The 16,720-nt window shown below is 31.7% G+C and overlaps 2 protein-coding genes across 6 annotated transcripts in view; both read left to right on the top strand.

The window, feature by feature from the left end:
• LOC106470942 (HMG box-containing protein 4-like) overlaps positions 1-12,611 on the top strand; it is a 49,666-nt gene extending 37,055 nt beyond the window's left edge. For all 5 annotated transcript variants that reach the window (XM_022400379.1, XM_022400388.1, XM_022400373.1 and 2 more), the window contains 4 exons: positions 1,240-1,324; positions 7,948-8,012; positions 8,425-8,703; positions 10,551-12,611. In XM_022400379.1, the coding sequence (XP_022256087.1) occupies positions 1,240-1,324; positions 7,948-8,012; positions 8,425-8,703; positions 10,551-10,718 (597 nt within the window). In that variant the 3' untranslated portion in view covers positions 10,719-12,611. The remainder of the gene's footprint in view (positions 1-1,239; positions 1,325-7,947; positions 8,013-8,424; positions 8,704-10,550) is intronic.
• A 2,794-nt stretch (positions 12,612-15,405) lies between these two features.
• The window catches only part of LOC106470932 (sperm flagellar protein 2-like), an 88,905-nt gene continuing 87,590 nt past the window's right edge, over positions 15,406-16,720 (top strand). Inside the window, exon 1 of the mRNA XM_022400433.1 lies at positions 15,406-15,493. The gene's annotated coding sequence lies outside the window, so the exon portion shown is untranslated. The remainder of the gene's footprint in view (positions 15,494-16,720) is intronic.

Raw genomic sequence — 16,720 nt, 5'->3', positions numbered from 1 at the left:
CAGATATCGGGCTCATCCCACCAACTTTGGCCACTTCTGCAGTCGTTAATCTGGGATCCATTTTGATGCTCCTCTTGACAGCCTTTTTGTCCTCTTCGATGGACCCGGACGCTGCTCAGTTGTTTCCTTGCTGTGTTTCCTGAACTGCACGATGATTCTGTTGACTGTTGAAAGCGGGATTCCCAAATTCTACGAAATTTGCCACTGACTTATTCCACCATCTGCTTGACCAACTATCTTTCCTCTAACAAAATCGGACAATTCGAGAGAACCTTGAGTTCTAGGCATGTTGTAATACAAGATAATTAGTGTGCGGACCATTTTCATTCATATAGTGCTCTGTGAACACAAATTAGTTAGCATAAATCAGTTAAATGACAAAAAATTAGGTGTTTATTTACTTGTGACCACTCAGTGTAGTATTGTCCCACATCAAAGTTTTTCTAGGCTGATTGTCCATTAAAAATTCATCATCTGTACTTCACCTGCTAACTGTGTTTTTCAAACAGTTAAAGGATTTTATTTTTAGTGTTTTAATGGATAATGGCATATGAAATTTAATTTATTTATTAAACTTTTAATTTTTTTTCGCATATGAAGAAGTAAAGTTTAGTTAAAACTTGATTTTGCTCTTTATTATTAGAATGTTGTTTGCACTCCATTGACATTAAAGATACTGACAGGACTCTAACATATACACCTAAATTTCTTAAACAAACTACACTCAATGTAAAACTTCTAGTTAGATACAAGTTCAAATTTTTCTGTTACATTATTTTCATACAAAATGTTCATATATTTTTACTTTACAAAACTTGTAAAATGTTTAGTTGGAAACCTGACATTAGTCACTTTAAAACCTAATGAGCAAACACATGTAGCAAAAGAATAAACATAGCATTATCATTCTAACTTTGACCATAAAGGATCTCTTACAAAGTATGTGAAGGTATTAAACTTTTTATAAGACATTTTAATAAGAAACTAGCAATTCTAAAATATAATCATATTTTAAATAATACAATTTTTTTTCAATAATGTCTCCATTGCTACATTTTTTTGTAGCTGTGTTTTTTTGTGGAAGAGTGTTGTACAAACTTTATTTACATTTAATAAATATTGGAAACAGCCTGTTTTTTATTATATTGTTATTGAATATTGTAATATTTCTGTTATTCACCTTTATAAACAAGATAAAAGAATTAGATATTATTCTTGAATTTTTTTTATATTTTCCAGCAAAGTAAGGTTAGACCAATGAGTGCTTATATGCTGTGGTGTCGTGAAAATAGGAAGAGGATTGTAAGAGAAAACCCACAACTTGGTAAGACGAGTTCACATTTAATTTTGTTGAACTATATGTGTAGATTTTAAGAGATATAAATAACTGGAAGAATGGAATGATTAAAGTATGTACAGGGAAATATGACATAGTTAATGGATTAAAGAATAAATGCATACACTTATAAAATAGATAAGCAAACTAATGAACATTTTCACCAGATAGATGAATTGTTAGGTAGACCTATTGTCAGGATTTTAAGTACATGGGCTGAGATTGTTGTACATTAGGTGTCTGTGACTTAATGGCAATAAATTTGAAAAATAAACAGACAGCACACAATCCACTTGTTTTAAAATAATATATTCAAAACAAGTCAAATGTATGTACAAAAATTCTTTACTCTGTAGGATATCATAGTTGTATCTAAAACTCTAAATAATTTTATTTTCTTGTCAAAAGTCCATTCAGACTGATTCAATTACTTTAGAATCCAATTGACAAGATGAACTATTTTTCTCTACTTTGTTTCTTACTGTACAATCTGTAATAGATTCACTTATGTTACTTTGTGGGTTACCACAGTTGTATCTCAAACTTTATATAATTGTCTCATTTTCATCAAAGTCCTCATAGATGGGTTCAATTACTTTAGAACACCCTTTGACAAGACAAATTATTCTCCTTATCTCTATTAAACTGTGAAGGTGACTTTAAAATATTGTCCATTTTTGCTAATCACTAACATGCTGACTAACTTCACATTTTCTGACTGAATGTCACTTTCATTTCACTTTACTTTTCTTTATTGACTTGTGCTTGCTTGGTCACCTATATTTATACATTGTTCACTGAGGCCTTGAACTTTCTATAAACTACACGAGCAATGCTATAATGTAACAATATTCACTTAAGGTAACAAAAAAAATACAGAAGATTCGAGTAACGTGGCGGCAACAGTACTACAACAAATGAACTATACACACAACATACGACTCTTACTGAGTTACGCAACCAAACTTGTCAAAGCTATTGCCTTTAAAATAATTACTTTTAACTCTCTTGTTATGAAAAGTAAATAATCATTAGATATTGTCACAAAATAAATTGAATAATAACATTTACACTAAACAGTCTTGTATGTCCAACACCTATAAACCTGTAAAATTATCATACAACTAATGAGAGCACTTAATTTATGAAGATAATGAACAGTAATGTAGAAATGTTATTGATTACTCAGTGAGCAGATGTATTAGCTGATGTGATAACTTAATGTTGAGTACGTCCAGAAAACTTTTCCTTAACAGTTTAAGTAGAACCCACAAATAACAAGAGGTTTGAGTAGAAAATGTATTGTAGAATTATACAAGTTCACTTTAAATGTTTTAAATTATGTAACACTGATTGGAGTATAGTGCACATAATTATTAATAAATAAAATGACAATGAATTCTAGAGTACCTTCCAGAATGTTTTATTTGCTCAAGAGGACAAGCCAGAGTCTCTTCTGCTCCATCTTGATAATAATGTATGTAAAGGACAGATAGCAAGCCTGAAACTACAACTTGAAACATTTTATATAGTTTTCAAGGACATTAGGTGAAACAATGTTTGTAGAACAGAAAGCTTTAGATGATCTCAAGCATTATTAAAGACATTGGACAGTTAAAAACTCAATAAGTTTGTATCTATATTTAAGTGTCGGAGAAATATAAGTTAAAAATTACTGTCAAGTCATTTTTGAATTTTTTGGCCCACCTCTGGCCTTACAAGCTCCCAAAATTAGTGCAACAGCCAGCCTTTTCAATCACTTGGTTGAAAAATTGGTTTAACAGCACATGATGTCACTCAAGGTAAATATGGCCAATTGTGGTCGGTTTTCTTTCTGTGTGCCATTTTGTGCATGGAAAACTGTTGGTTTGTTTTTTGGGGGGCAAATTTCATTTGACAGACGTCGTAAATACAGTTATAAGTGAGTAAACAACTATGGTTTTTCACTGTGTTTTTTATGGATGTGAGAACATCCCCAAGGAAAAGGAGTTATCTCTGCATGACTTTCCACCTAAGTCAGACAGAAAATGGCACATGTTCTGGACAAAGTTCATATCAAGAACTTGTGATAAATGGAGTCTGACCAAAAGCTGCCATGCATGCAGTGAACACTTTTTGGAATCATACAATTTGATATGGGATTTCGCAAAAAAACTGGTGCTAAATAAAGAAGAAGAGCCCAGTGTGTGTCTGAAGTTTTAGGGAGATCCATTAAGCACAGTGAGCAGCAGTCAGGCTCATGACAGTGGCACATCATACTCTTGTTCACAGACCAATAACAGCAACAACAATTGTGTCGATCAACTATTCGAAAACGAGAAGCATATAGGGTAAGCTCAAGTTTTAGTTAATGTTTTATGTGCAATATAGAATTATCAGCAATCATTCAGGTTTTATAAACACACCAGTAAATCTGCTAAAACAAAAAATGTTTATCAAATTTCATGTTCAGTTATTATTTACCAAAAAAAAGGGCATGGACAAACAATTGTCTGTTTTATTTATTTATTTTTCATGTCTATAACACTTTTTTTTATGAAATTTCATTGGAGATGTCAATATGCAATATACAAAATGCTAGATCTACAATATCGAGTATTGAAATATGACCCCAGCTGTGTTTGCTTTTCCAGTTCTAAAGTGCACTTAGTCATATGCAAACAAATCAGGGCATGAGCAGAATACAGTATCGAGAGTCCATCAGCTGATATTAGATCTACATCTAGATAGATCCATTACTTGAAAAAACAAATACTGACTAGAATTTACTCATAGATTTACTATGTTATCGCCATACTGACGGCTATAAATTTCATCCCATTTTCATGACATTAGCAGTGTGAACCAGTATTTTATGACATTGTAGCATATAACTTTTGAAACAATTCCATACCAAGAAAGATCAGACAACTGCCAGTCCTCGTCCACTTCAGTCAACATTAGACACGTTATCATCTGCAAGCTCTGGTTCAAACATATACGGTGTGATTGACACATTACATCTATCTTCCTTTTCACCTGCTGTCGCCATTTTTGTTTACCTTATGTGACGTAGGTTTGCCCACCCAATTCGCCATGTGGTGCTTCCACTAATTTTTATTAAAGCTAGCCAACTGTGATCAAATATGGCTTGGAGCCACATGATCTTGAGTATTTCATGACTTTTTTTTAATCGTATTACTTTTAGTGTGATACGATAGACACATTCAGGCACGAAAAATACCCTATTGTATGTGGTCTTTAAGATTTCTAATAAGAATGGGTATTTTGTTGTTTTGAAGAAGCACTTTTATGTCTTACTGGAAACAAAAAACTAACATTGGTCCTGAAGTCTAGTATCACTGTTTCAGATGACATATTTGGAACCATGGGATGGAATGCTTCATTGATTAACAGAGGAAAACTCTAACCCAATAATTCTACGCTTTGAGCCACACCATCCTCCTCTTGTAAGGAAAAGATTGATTATGGGAAAACTGTATGATACACAGAACGTGATCAAACACAAAAACATAGTATGAGGAAATGACTGAGCTTAGAGAAGTTTTTCTACAAAACTGCTTCCCGAATACATACATAACACTTTCAGTAATTGGAAGAAAAACAAAAAAAGAAGCAATGAAGAAACATACTCAACAAGAACAATAGAACTATAGGGTAAAATAATTCTCCAGATACGTGGGAGATATTTTGTATATCAGCAGTGAACTGACCAAGCAGTTATGCAAATTATGAAAAAGTCCGGTCTTTCACTTAGAACCATGCAGAAACCGGGTATGACCTTAAAACAGACTCTTACTACATCTGTTTTCATGCACATTGTAAAGAAAGCCAGTGTTTTGTTAGCTTCTCAAATATAAAAGTGCAGCATTTATACAAACTAGAATGCATAGAATTTAAAATAAGCTACAATGGAGAAACCGGGAGACTCTTCCACGAATGTATCGTTGAACACATTTGAGACGTAAACAAAGGTGAGTTGGGAGAAAAAAGTGTAGTGACTGAAAACTATTTCTTGAATTATGATGCACCAAAGATTGTTTGCCCAATAAGGTTTAAAATTTTCACAAAATCCAATTATTTTGTAGATTGGATTATTAAGGCATCATTTATTTTAAAAGAATATATACAAACTAGCGTAAAAAACCATCAAAAATGAAGGGAAACCACTGAAAAACAAAACTATTCTGTGTAAAACTGGCAATACACAAAAGAAATATAAAATTTCCTTTCACAAGAACATACTACATATTGGTGACTTTGGATAAAAGATTAAAACATATGATGACCACTTGATTGCATACACACCTGTTCTTCTTCTGAGGAAAAGTCATCCTCTTCCTTACAAATAATTCGTATCTTCAGTCTGTTTTAACAAAGGCTTTTTCATGAAAATTCCCAAGCATAGATTTGCACTCATTTTCTTCTTATTTTCCACAGGAGTCTTCCCGGCTTTCCTGTTCAGATCCTACCTAGCTTGATGTCATAATGATGTGGATGATGTTGTGTCACACACATAATGCTATGCCTGATTTGGACCTGGGAAATTCTTTCTTGACAGGCTCTTATATAGCAGAAAAAGCACCAAACCTTAGGAGCTATTTATCCTATGTCTGTGATTAACCATCTCTGCCCAGGCATAATTTACTGTGCATGTCATGAGGATTTAGTGGCTTACATTCAAAATGTTATTAACCCTATCATCCCGGGTATCCTTTACTGCGCATGACACCAGGTTAAGTGTCTTACATTCCAATTTTATTAAACTACTTTTTGTTTATGTTATACCAAGTAGAATAGCATAAAATCTTAGCTAATAATCCATATTTTAATAGTATACAAGTTTTAAGTTCTTAATTCTACAAGGGAATATTTCAAAAAATCCTGAATTTCCACTGGTATGACCCACGTGACACATTTTGTTTCAGCATGTCATCATCCCTATTTTATCCACCACCCCCTCAAAAACGTATGAAATTAAATGCAATTTACTCTCTGTAAAATTGTAATTACTCAGACAAACCATAATTTTTATAGTGTTTAATCTTGTTTGGTTACAGAGATATCGAATAGAAAATCAGATCCCTCCTGCCATACCCACCTGTCACATCCTCTCTTTCAGAATTCGTTGGTAATTCTATTACATTTCATTATATGTTACCTATAACCAATACAAAGTCAAGGTTTTTATCTATCGACTGACATATTGTATATTGTTATGTTCTGAACAGTTAAATGTCAGTTTCACTCAGAGTACCAGCATCGTTCCCATTGGAAGGTTAACAACTAACTTGAATGAACTTGTAATGGCTCTTGTCCCATAGTTAGAAAGCCAGGAAACTTTGTTATTAGTCTATGTTCTATGGTGCATTATTTAATTAAATAAAAATTATCTATATTATAAAAAGTTATGGTTAACTCTCTTCGAAACCTGACAGTAAGAAAAAAGAAGATTAGGTAAGTACTCGTTTTTCATATTTATTCTTTATTTATCATTGTAAACGTAACTAAAATCTAAAAATATGGATCTTTTTAAGTTATTTAAGACTAAATTAGGTAAAATAAGTAATAATAATAATAATATAATTAAAATGGTTCATGAGGTACGCACGTGGGTAATGTAATTCGAGAGCGTAACGTGAGCTGCATGTTCCTTGAATGATTTACAACTTATAGTGATGCAGATTGTAGTTAAACACAGCTCAAATGGCAATAAAAAAATAAAATTTAATTATAAATAGATGTATGATGTTACAAACATAGAGCTACTTAGGATAAACGAATGTAGTTTCATGTTACAATTTGAAGTCATTCTAGAAAGAAAAAGAAGACTTTTAATATTAACTGAAAGACTGGATATACCCACTGTATTGAGAGTTATAAGTATTAAATCTATAAAGACTTTAACCGAGTAAAAATAGGTCACATGGTCAGTCAAATTGATTGAGCCTGTATTGAAAATGTTGATATATTATTTTATATAAGTGGGCTGTGTGGTGTTTGTTTATTGTTGAAATTTATTGCCAACAAGTCACAGACATCTACTGTAAATAATCTGGCATACAAAAAATTCTTGACAATATGGAATAGTAGTAGCACCAAAAAAAACTTCTATTTATTGCTTTTTTCCATGATTTAGTTCAACATCCTTCACCAGCCTTATTTGTTGGATGTATATATGCATTTGTAAAAAACAGGTTGTTTTAGATTTTTTAAAAAATCATGAAGGTTTACAAACTATTAATATAATGTGTAATTTTTTCCATTCTTCTTGCTGTACAACAGAGATTTTGAATTTAAGAAACTATTCATACTAACGATTTTTGTACTTCAATAATCCAGAACACTTTTATGTTTGTTACTGAAATATTCATAAAATTGATTGCCTAGGGCATCCAGTAGCCTCCATAAGTCACTAACTACCCCATTGAATAAGTTTACTTATAAACAGTTTTTCAATCATTGGTTAATGTACATTGAAATAATCCTTATGTATTTAATATCTTAAAACAGTTCAACTCCATATATTCTTATACAAAACACTAATGCAGATTTTAAAAGATGTTTATGTAGAGCTTTATATTAGTATTCTGTATTTGTATATCTTACAGATTTTCATTTGATCAGCAAAAAAATGGGTTCAGTGTGGCAATCTTTATCAGCTAAAGAGAAGATGGTAGGACTTTAAGTGTTCTCTGTTATTAAACCATTATCCTCATGATTCAACTTTTAACATGTATGACCTACTCATTGCCAAGCTACTTTTTTATATGGTCCAAAACTATTAAAAGTCAGTCTTTATAATAATGTTATTACCACTTTTTCCTTCCCTTTATAGTAAGTGATAAGAGAGAGAGAGTTGACTGATTTTCTGAAGAATTTTATTAATGAAAACTACTTCTAAAAGCTACAAAACAGTAATTAGTACCCAACTAATGTCCGCATATGCAATATAGTTAGCATTGGATTTTCTCAGACCATCTTCAGAAATTCTTCAATCTATATTGAAATATATATGGTGGCTCATATCATCATCATGTACTCCTGCCCCAGAATTTTAATTATTCTGTTCCTTCATGAACTATTAGGCATGGAAGAAGAAAGCAAACCAATATGCCAAACTACAAAGGATAACTGGGGGTGCATCATTTATTATGACAGAGAAGTGTGGACCTTCTGCAGGACAGCTTGCCAGTTCTGGTAGTGAATCCAACAAGAGTAACATCTCTGGTATTGTCAGCAACATCAGTTCCATTTATGATCCCAAAACAAAACTTCCAAGGACAACACCACTTGATGTTGCTGCTTATTTGAAGCTTTTAGGAGATTCCCTTAGTATTATTGGTCAGAGATTAACTGAACATGAAGTAAGGATACGTGTTTTTTATAATCTTTATCACAACTTCTACCATTTTTTTCACATTATCTCTGAAATTTTTCTAGTCAGGGATTTGTTTCTTAAAGCACTGGCTGTCAAAGCCTTTTCTAATAATTTCACAGATGAGCTGATCTTATTACACTGAAGTCTTACTTTATTTACCAGCAGACTTTTTTAAGTTGAGATTAGACAAGATTGCCCTGTTATGTGTGAATGAAGATGTAGATATTCATGGAGAACAAGATCAACTGGTTTAAAACATTACCTGGGCTGATTATTAGATTTATAATGTCTTGACAAAGGCTGATAAACCTTGAATTACAGTATACATACATATATATAAAAGCATGCAAGTTTTAATGCTGCTTTTCTACACAGTTGGACGAGCTTCTATAGATAAACCACCTTGAATTACAGTATACATACATATATATATAAAAGCATGCAAGTTTTAATGCTGCTTTTCTACACAGTTGGACGAGCTTCTATAGATAAACCACCTTGAATTACAGTATACATACATATATATAAAAGCATGCAAGTTTTAATGCTGCTTTTCTATACAGTTGGACGAGCTTCTATAGATAAACCTATCTGAGTAATGGATTCCACAAGATTGTCTTTTGATAGTGGAAGAAGAAAAAGGCTGATAACCACAGTATTGCACACCACGGAAGGCTTTTAATTTTAGAAAGATAACTTTACAGTTACAAAAGCAAATTTACTGAAGAGATGGTATGATCACTACACTGTGGTCTCTGTTTAGTAATAATCAGTCTTAGTTTATCTATAGAAGCTCGTCCAACTGTGTAGAAAAGCAGCATTAAAACTTGCATGCTTTTATATATATGTATGTATACTGTAATTCAAGGTGGTTTCACTTCAATATGAATATGTATAAGGAAACTTGTATGCAAATTAATAAAATCTTCCAAGAAAAAATTGTTTTCATTTAATCAAACATACTATTATAAGGAAACAATCTTTACCTCTGCAGACCCCATTATGAATGCCTATAGACTAGAGGTTGAAAACCATAACTTTAAGGTAATTTGCTACTTCATTTTTAATAATGAACAGATCTGGTACAAAAAAAATGGACATACATGTTGTACTGATAATTTGTAAAGACTTGCCACATTTAAAGATGATTGGATCATGTTTATAGGTTATTTTCTCTCCTTAAGTGAAATTATTAAGCTAACAAACCATAAAAGAGAACTATCATTAACCTGAAATGACTAGTTAAACTACTGTTACTTCAGTGCTGGAAAACAGTTAATTATAAGAGTAGTCATGTTTAATATAATTTTTACATACAGAAAGCTGATCTAAACTTGTGATATTGTCATATACAACAGCTCCCTATGTTATGTATCTCAATTTCAGAAGTTATCCTTTTTTTTATAAGCTGTAGGTTTCATCTGCTGTTTGTGGTAGAGCTAATATAATGCAACATAAGTTGTTGTTTTTTGTCAGGAAAGACTATTCTTAACCTAAAATTCTTGAATTTAGTGAACTTAGTATATGTACACTTATCTATTTGAAATGATGTAATACAGAATATGTTCACATTGTATTACCTACTTCATAGTTAATTTGTTTTATTTTTGTATCTTTTATGTACATTGAAATAACCCTGTTTCAATTTCAAGTGTATGTATATCAATTGATGGAATTGTATAGCTTATACACTGTAGTTGCTCCATTATTCAGTTAGCAGGAAGTAAAACTATTGTCCTTTCACTTAATTTTGTTGTAGCAGTAAAAATTATGTAATGAAATGATTTGAAATTATTGAACTGTTGTTCTTTTTAATTTATTTTTTCATTTCAGGGCCAAATAGCTGTGTCAGGAACACTGTCAGTGTTGTTGGACTCCACACTTTGTGCTCTTGGACCATTGATGTGTCTTACGAGCCAAGTTCCCGAGTTGAATGGTTGTGAGCAGACGTCTCTGGCACAAATTTTAGACAACATAGCTTATGTGATGCCTGGATTATAAAATCAGCTTGAAAAAATATTAAGCACTAAACAATCTGAAGCTGATAAAAGTTCATGGAAAATTTCATCAAATAAACAGATTTAAATCACATATTGCACCTACCCTTGTTGCAAGTTTTCGTTTTACGCTGTAAATGCTATTGGTGGTTGCAGTCATTGGTTGTACCAAAAATGTTTCATATTTATCCTAAACCAAGCATTTGGTTAATATTTTGGTGATTGATTGTAAATAGATTATAAAAAACACATAACCCTTACAATCTATTCAATCCAGAAGTGTTTTCAGCAACAGAAATGAAACTACACACTAGGGGCACACTTTACTGCCATACACCTGAACACCTGCAATTGGCTAATGAGTGTGTGTCAACACAGAAGTGAGGCTAGAAGAATAAGGTCATACAATCAAGGTAGTTAGTATTGAATCCTTGGTAGGGAAAGCCAGACCAATTAAGAAAATGTTTAATAGTTTTCATCAACTCACTAATTTTGGAGCACTGTAACTGCAACTTGTCTTGTGGGCACAATTGCATCATTTATCTAAAAAATAATGATAGAAAATAAACTTGTGTTATTTCTACACATTAAAAAAAACTTCAGAATTGAAGTTTATTTAATAAAAAAAAGAAATAATAAAATAGTTAAGTTTCGATTTTGGTGCACTCCAAACAAAAATATTAGTGTTTCTGAATTCCTTTTATAGTATAATATGACACTCATGGTGTTCTATGAGGGAAATTATAATAGTGTTGAAGAAAATAGCACTAATTTGACTGTATAACTTGAAAACAAGTGTAGTTTTATCAATTTTATTTTCAACTATATAAGCCAATATGTCTTCCAGTTCAGTGGAAATTTCCATAGAGATTGAAACAAGGTGATAAAAGATTAGTTTGGTGATATTCTACTAGAACAAGAGATGGTGTGAACAAATAAAATCCTGATGTTTTGTTAAAGCTTGTGAAATGCTTGATTTTGAAATATAATAGGAGAAGAAATGTTTTTCATGGAGCAGAATTAGGTAGGCTTAGCTAAATCAATCTGCACTCAGCTGTATCAAATTTTGTTTTGATAACAATGCTACTGTGTTAGAGTTATTGATAGGCCCTTTCAGATAGAATGGACAAAGAAAATTCCCAAAATGAAATGAGTACAGAATGGGTTTAAAATTTATTACTTTTTTCTTCAATTTTAAAAAAAAACCAGCTTGGTTATAATTTTGGTATGGTTAAAAAGTTTTTAATTGTTCATCATTGATCATAAATACATTAAAAGTGCATGCATTGTTTTACAAATCAAAAGAAAGATGAATTTTATAGTTTTATAAGATAAAACCTATAGAAAAGGTTTAGAAAAATGTAGAAAGATATAAAAGTTGGTAAGCAAAATCTGTAGCAAAGGTAAACAATGAAATATTTTAAAAGCTGCAAATTTATACAAATATCACATATAAAAATAAGGTATTTTATTTGGGGAAGCTACATAATCTGTAGAAAGTTCATCAGAATGTCCAAACTAATTCATCCACTACTTTATTTCTTCAATGCAATAAATCAAACCATATGACAGGTGTGTTAAATCAATACATCAGAACTTCTGCTATTTAATTTATAGCTACATACTATCACTATTTGATCATTGGTTGGTTATCCCTGCCACACATCAAATATGATTTTATAAGTAATTCCCACCATTTGTAAACGTAGATTCAGAGTTTTACCATAAAGATGGGCATTGTATAAATATTTTGTATATAAAATATCATTTAAATTCTAAATGAGCATTCCATTATGTTGAGGAAATTGCTTTTCTAAGTATACTCATTAGTTTGTTTATGTCAATTTTTATGTTTGGCTGTAAAAAGCGGTGTAATTAAATAAAACAGATAATTATAGCTTCAGTTGTCTGTGTATATTCTATGTTTTTAAGTTTCAAGCATCATGCTTTGACAAAAAATGCAAAAATGATGTGATATGTACCAGGCAGTTTTTTTTAAAGCAAAAATAACTTATTCCACACTGGTGAAAAGGCACAGTCTATATTACATCAACCAGTTTCTCAAAATGGTCAGTACACTGGCCTATTGGGAGTTAGTCTCGGCAAGATTAACACTGATTAAAACAAGGCACACAACAATAAAATCTATTGCTGAATGAAATATTTTGACCCAGTGGTGCTATTTTACATCATCATACTGGTGGGTCAAATTTGGGACTAGTGAGCCAAATGGCCTACTAGGATGTATGTAAAAGAACAAAGACCCAAGATATAATTTTAATATGCAGCAGTCATGTTAAGCCGACACTTTTTTTCACCATTAATTGAAACATATTCAAAAAATATAACCTGTTTTACAAAATTTATAGTACTGCTTTTATTATCCTATAAGGACTTTGAATTTGACATTTACAGTACTAACTACAAATTGGTTTGAATATACTGACACAAAATAGTGTAAAAATGTACAACCTTTCTTTTATTTGGAATTTACTGGTAATTTTGTACTTTTAAGAGTTTTTTTTTTACTCTCAGTAAAATAACTCATTTAGAAAAAGATAAAAATGTGACAATGAGAAATTCGTTGTAAATTATCATTTCAAGACGGGATTATTTGAGTTTATATGGTACGATATGTCTCAACTGCCATCTTTTACAAACCTTAAAAATGTACTGAAATATTAAGAGCAACATCTTTAAGATAGGATTTTTTACATTATTTATAATATAACTAAATCATTGGTTTATTCTTATACTATTTACCCACGTGATAAAAAAATGTGCCTAGCTTTTAGTGGTAATTAGCAGAAGTTCTTGGGTGGGTCATGATCACTCTTGATGTCATCCAATAAGTTTCTTCAGATGTAAGGTAAATAAAGTTTTCCTGGTGTAATGTTCATTTTCAATTGTATGGTAGTGTGCTGAAACAACATGACTATGATGATGTGAGACTGCTTTTTCTTTTAGGCTGTTGGGAATTGCTGTTGAAGAAACTTTGAGATATTTGATCTAGTTTTTGACATGCTTTCCCATAAAGCTCTATTAGTACCAAGTGGGTTATTTTGTTTAGTTTGCCTTTCATTTGGTTTATCAGTTTAAAATTACGGATGACTATGCACATAAAGTCCCTGTGTACTTTTGCAGAAAACAATAAAAAATATGATTGATTCCTATCCACCTCATGATTGATGTTTATTATGTGGTGAGTTAGTTTATCTGATTTCTAGGTCAACTTATAGGAGTTTTTTTGGGCATAGATGGTGACTTGTATTTTTGGTGCTGGTGGAGTGAGTAGAAATTTCCTGAGTGTTTTTTGACATGTTGCTCTTCTTGCTAGGATTACTTGGATGTTAGCACTGGTTTCATTGTTTGTTTTTGAAGGTTAAGTTTTATTCTCAGGACTTACTGTACATGGAAACTTGTCTGGAGATTAGAAAGTGATATTTATTTTAATCAATGAACTTAGAGTTTGATGCATGGCTTCTCTTCTTAGTAGTTAAATATTCAGATAGTTACAATAGTGTTAAGTCTTCCTATGGCATTTTATATCTCATTAAGATAACTGATAAATCTGAAAACATTTTTGTTGTTGTTGTTGTTATTATTATTATTAGAAATACTTAACCTCCATAGACTGTTATTTTCCTTATTGCAGTGCTAATTTTGTTCCTTCAGGTAATATGTTGGGGTCCATATAGCATACGAAATAGTTGGATACTTAAATTTCACAAACAAGTAAAATATTTATGTAAATTCACAGATTTTGCCATAAACATCTTTTAAGGATTTCATGAACAGCCATGTAATGTTTGAAATACAAATAAACATCTCGGAGGTAGTTTTGGGAGAAAGAGATACACGTGGAGAATGGTCTTTCTCTCTCTCTGGAAAAATCATAATATTTGAAAAATTGTTTCAAAACCTGGATCACTAGTTTTAAAATTGTAATGGTTTTAGAAATATTGTAATTGCATTAAAATGAAAGACTTTAACGGAAAGAAATGTCTTTCACATAAGTCTCTCCTTTCATTAAAGTTAATTTGTTCTTACGAATAATACGCACAAGATTACTATGTTCACTTAAATGGGTTTTCTTAGTACAAAGCTATACAATATATCTGCACTCTGTCTACAGCAGGGAATCGCACCCCAGATTTTAGTGTTGTAAATACGTAAACTTAGTGGTAACTATTTGAATTGGAATATTATTTGTTCACGTCTAATGGTATAGTTAAACGTATATGATTGAGTAGATCAAATTAAAAAAATTATTATTAAATTAATAATGACTGAACATAATTTTTCATATGTTAAAACTCGTTTAGAAATAGTGTGATATTCAGGGTTGTCAAGTTTGCGTACTTGTGAACTTAGGCCTCTCACCCTTTTTTTGTGTTTTATTATTATTACAAGTGCTATAATATTTGTGAGGTTGCAGTTTTTGTTTGTTTAATTTAACAGGGATATGACTTAACTATATAACAGCCTCTTTAACGTGTTATATTATTCTATCGGTACGTTATTGACTGCTGTTTTGTGTCGCTATAGCTTCGTTATTTTAACAGAACTACATTGCGTAATTAACGTTGGTTGTTTTAGTTTTAAGGAGTGGCTTGTGTTGGGAGCCAATGGGGTTTATTGCTGTTAAAACATCTGGCAACCCTGGCGATATATGATCCGTGAGAGAAATCTGTTGCTTATGCCTAACCAATATTACAGTTGATGAAGTTGTATATGGTTCCAAAAACTACGCTTGTTAAATAACTTGTGATTTTTCATGTAAGGATGTTGCTATTTTAATGTATTTTGTTATAAGTAGATAAGGTTGTGTACCAGTTAGACTTATTATAATCTTAAGTTACACATAATTTGTTATTTATGTTAGGCCTACCAAGATAACAGCCAAACCCAGCCGGTTATGACATAGAACTAGGGCCCCAGCATTTGAAATAATTTTAAACCTGCAGTACAATAGATGAACTTCGTATGTAGTAATGATATTGGTATTTTCAACGTTATGCTATACATGGCCTAAACAGACAAATCAGAGGTCCTTGGAGGTCAAATATAGCAGGCTCCAATTTTGAAGTAAACTTAATAACTAGAGGGAGAGCAACTAGTCAGCACCGCCTGCTGCCTAGGCTACAAAACTGCTTTTAACCGAATAGGCTTGACACTCACTGTTATAACTAACCCACAGCTCAAAGTGTGTGTGTGTGGTGGTGGTGGTGGGGGGTATTCAGCAATATCACGGTTCGAATCTAGCACTTTGCGATCCGCATTTCGATATGCTAATCATTAGGCCACATACAAACTAAGCATGTCAGAGAGAAGGAAATTTCCTTTTTTGTTTTTTAGAAATGTCTACGCTAGGTCATATCCGGCCCAATCTATAGATAAACGTTATTGTTAGTAGACTCATTAGCTAGCACAAGAATTCGCCTGTTGTAATTTGTTACATTTTTTCCTTGCTTTTATAAGTCAAACTGGCATGAAGGTAAATTTAAGCATAACTTTCAGCATAGAGCATATACCGATATTATAGGTTACCACTATCGTTATGATGTTAGGCCTATGCTTGTTTATATAGTTCAGTCGTGGGGAATTGAATTATGGTTCAATAAAACCGTTGTGGTGTAATTAATTGGATCATAAATAATTATAATAATTTATGCTCTAAACAACTTTTCACACAAAAACAAATGTTTTAGATTCTGGATGACATTTTGGTAGGGACGATAGGTGAACTTCCTGGAGCAAGTTGGAAAATGTGTGTGTTTGTGTGTAAACATTATTTAGTTATTTAAAAGATAATTGTACTTATTTTTTGTAAATATGCAGTCCTACCTTGAGTACAGTGCAACTTTGTTTTTCCTTAGAACTTAACAAATAACTTACCCAAATATACCTGCACGGTAATATACATACACAGCGTGGTCACAAGTAAATAGACACCATCTTTTAAAAAAAATTAAAATTTTCAGTCATATTCACATGAATTGATAC

The sequence above is a fragment of the Limulus polyphemus genome, unplaced genomic scaffold, assembly GCF_000517525.1.
Source record: "Limulus polyphemus unplaced genomic scaffold, Limulus_polyphemus-2.1.2 Scaffold108, whole genome shotgun sequence".
NCBI classification, from domain to species: Eukaryota; Metazoa; Arthropoda; class Merostomata; order Xiphosura; family Limulidae; genus Limulus; species Limulus polyphemus.
The sequence above is the reverse complement of the archived record's forward strand: the minus strand, read 5'-3'. Positions and strand labels throughout refer to the sequence as shown.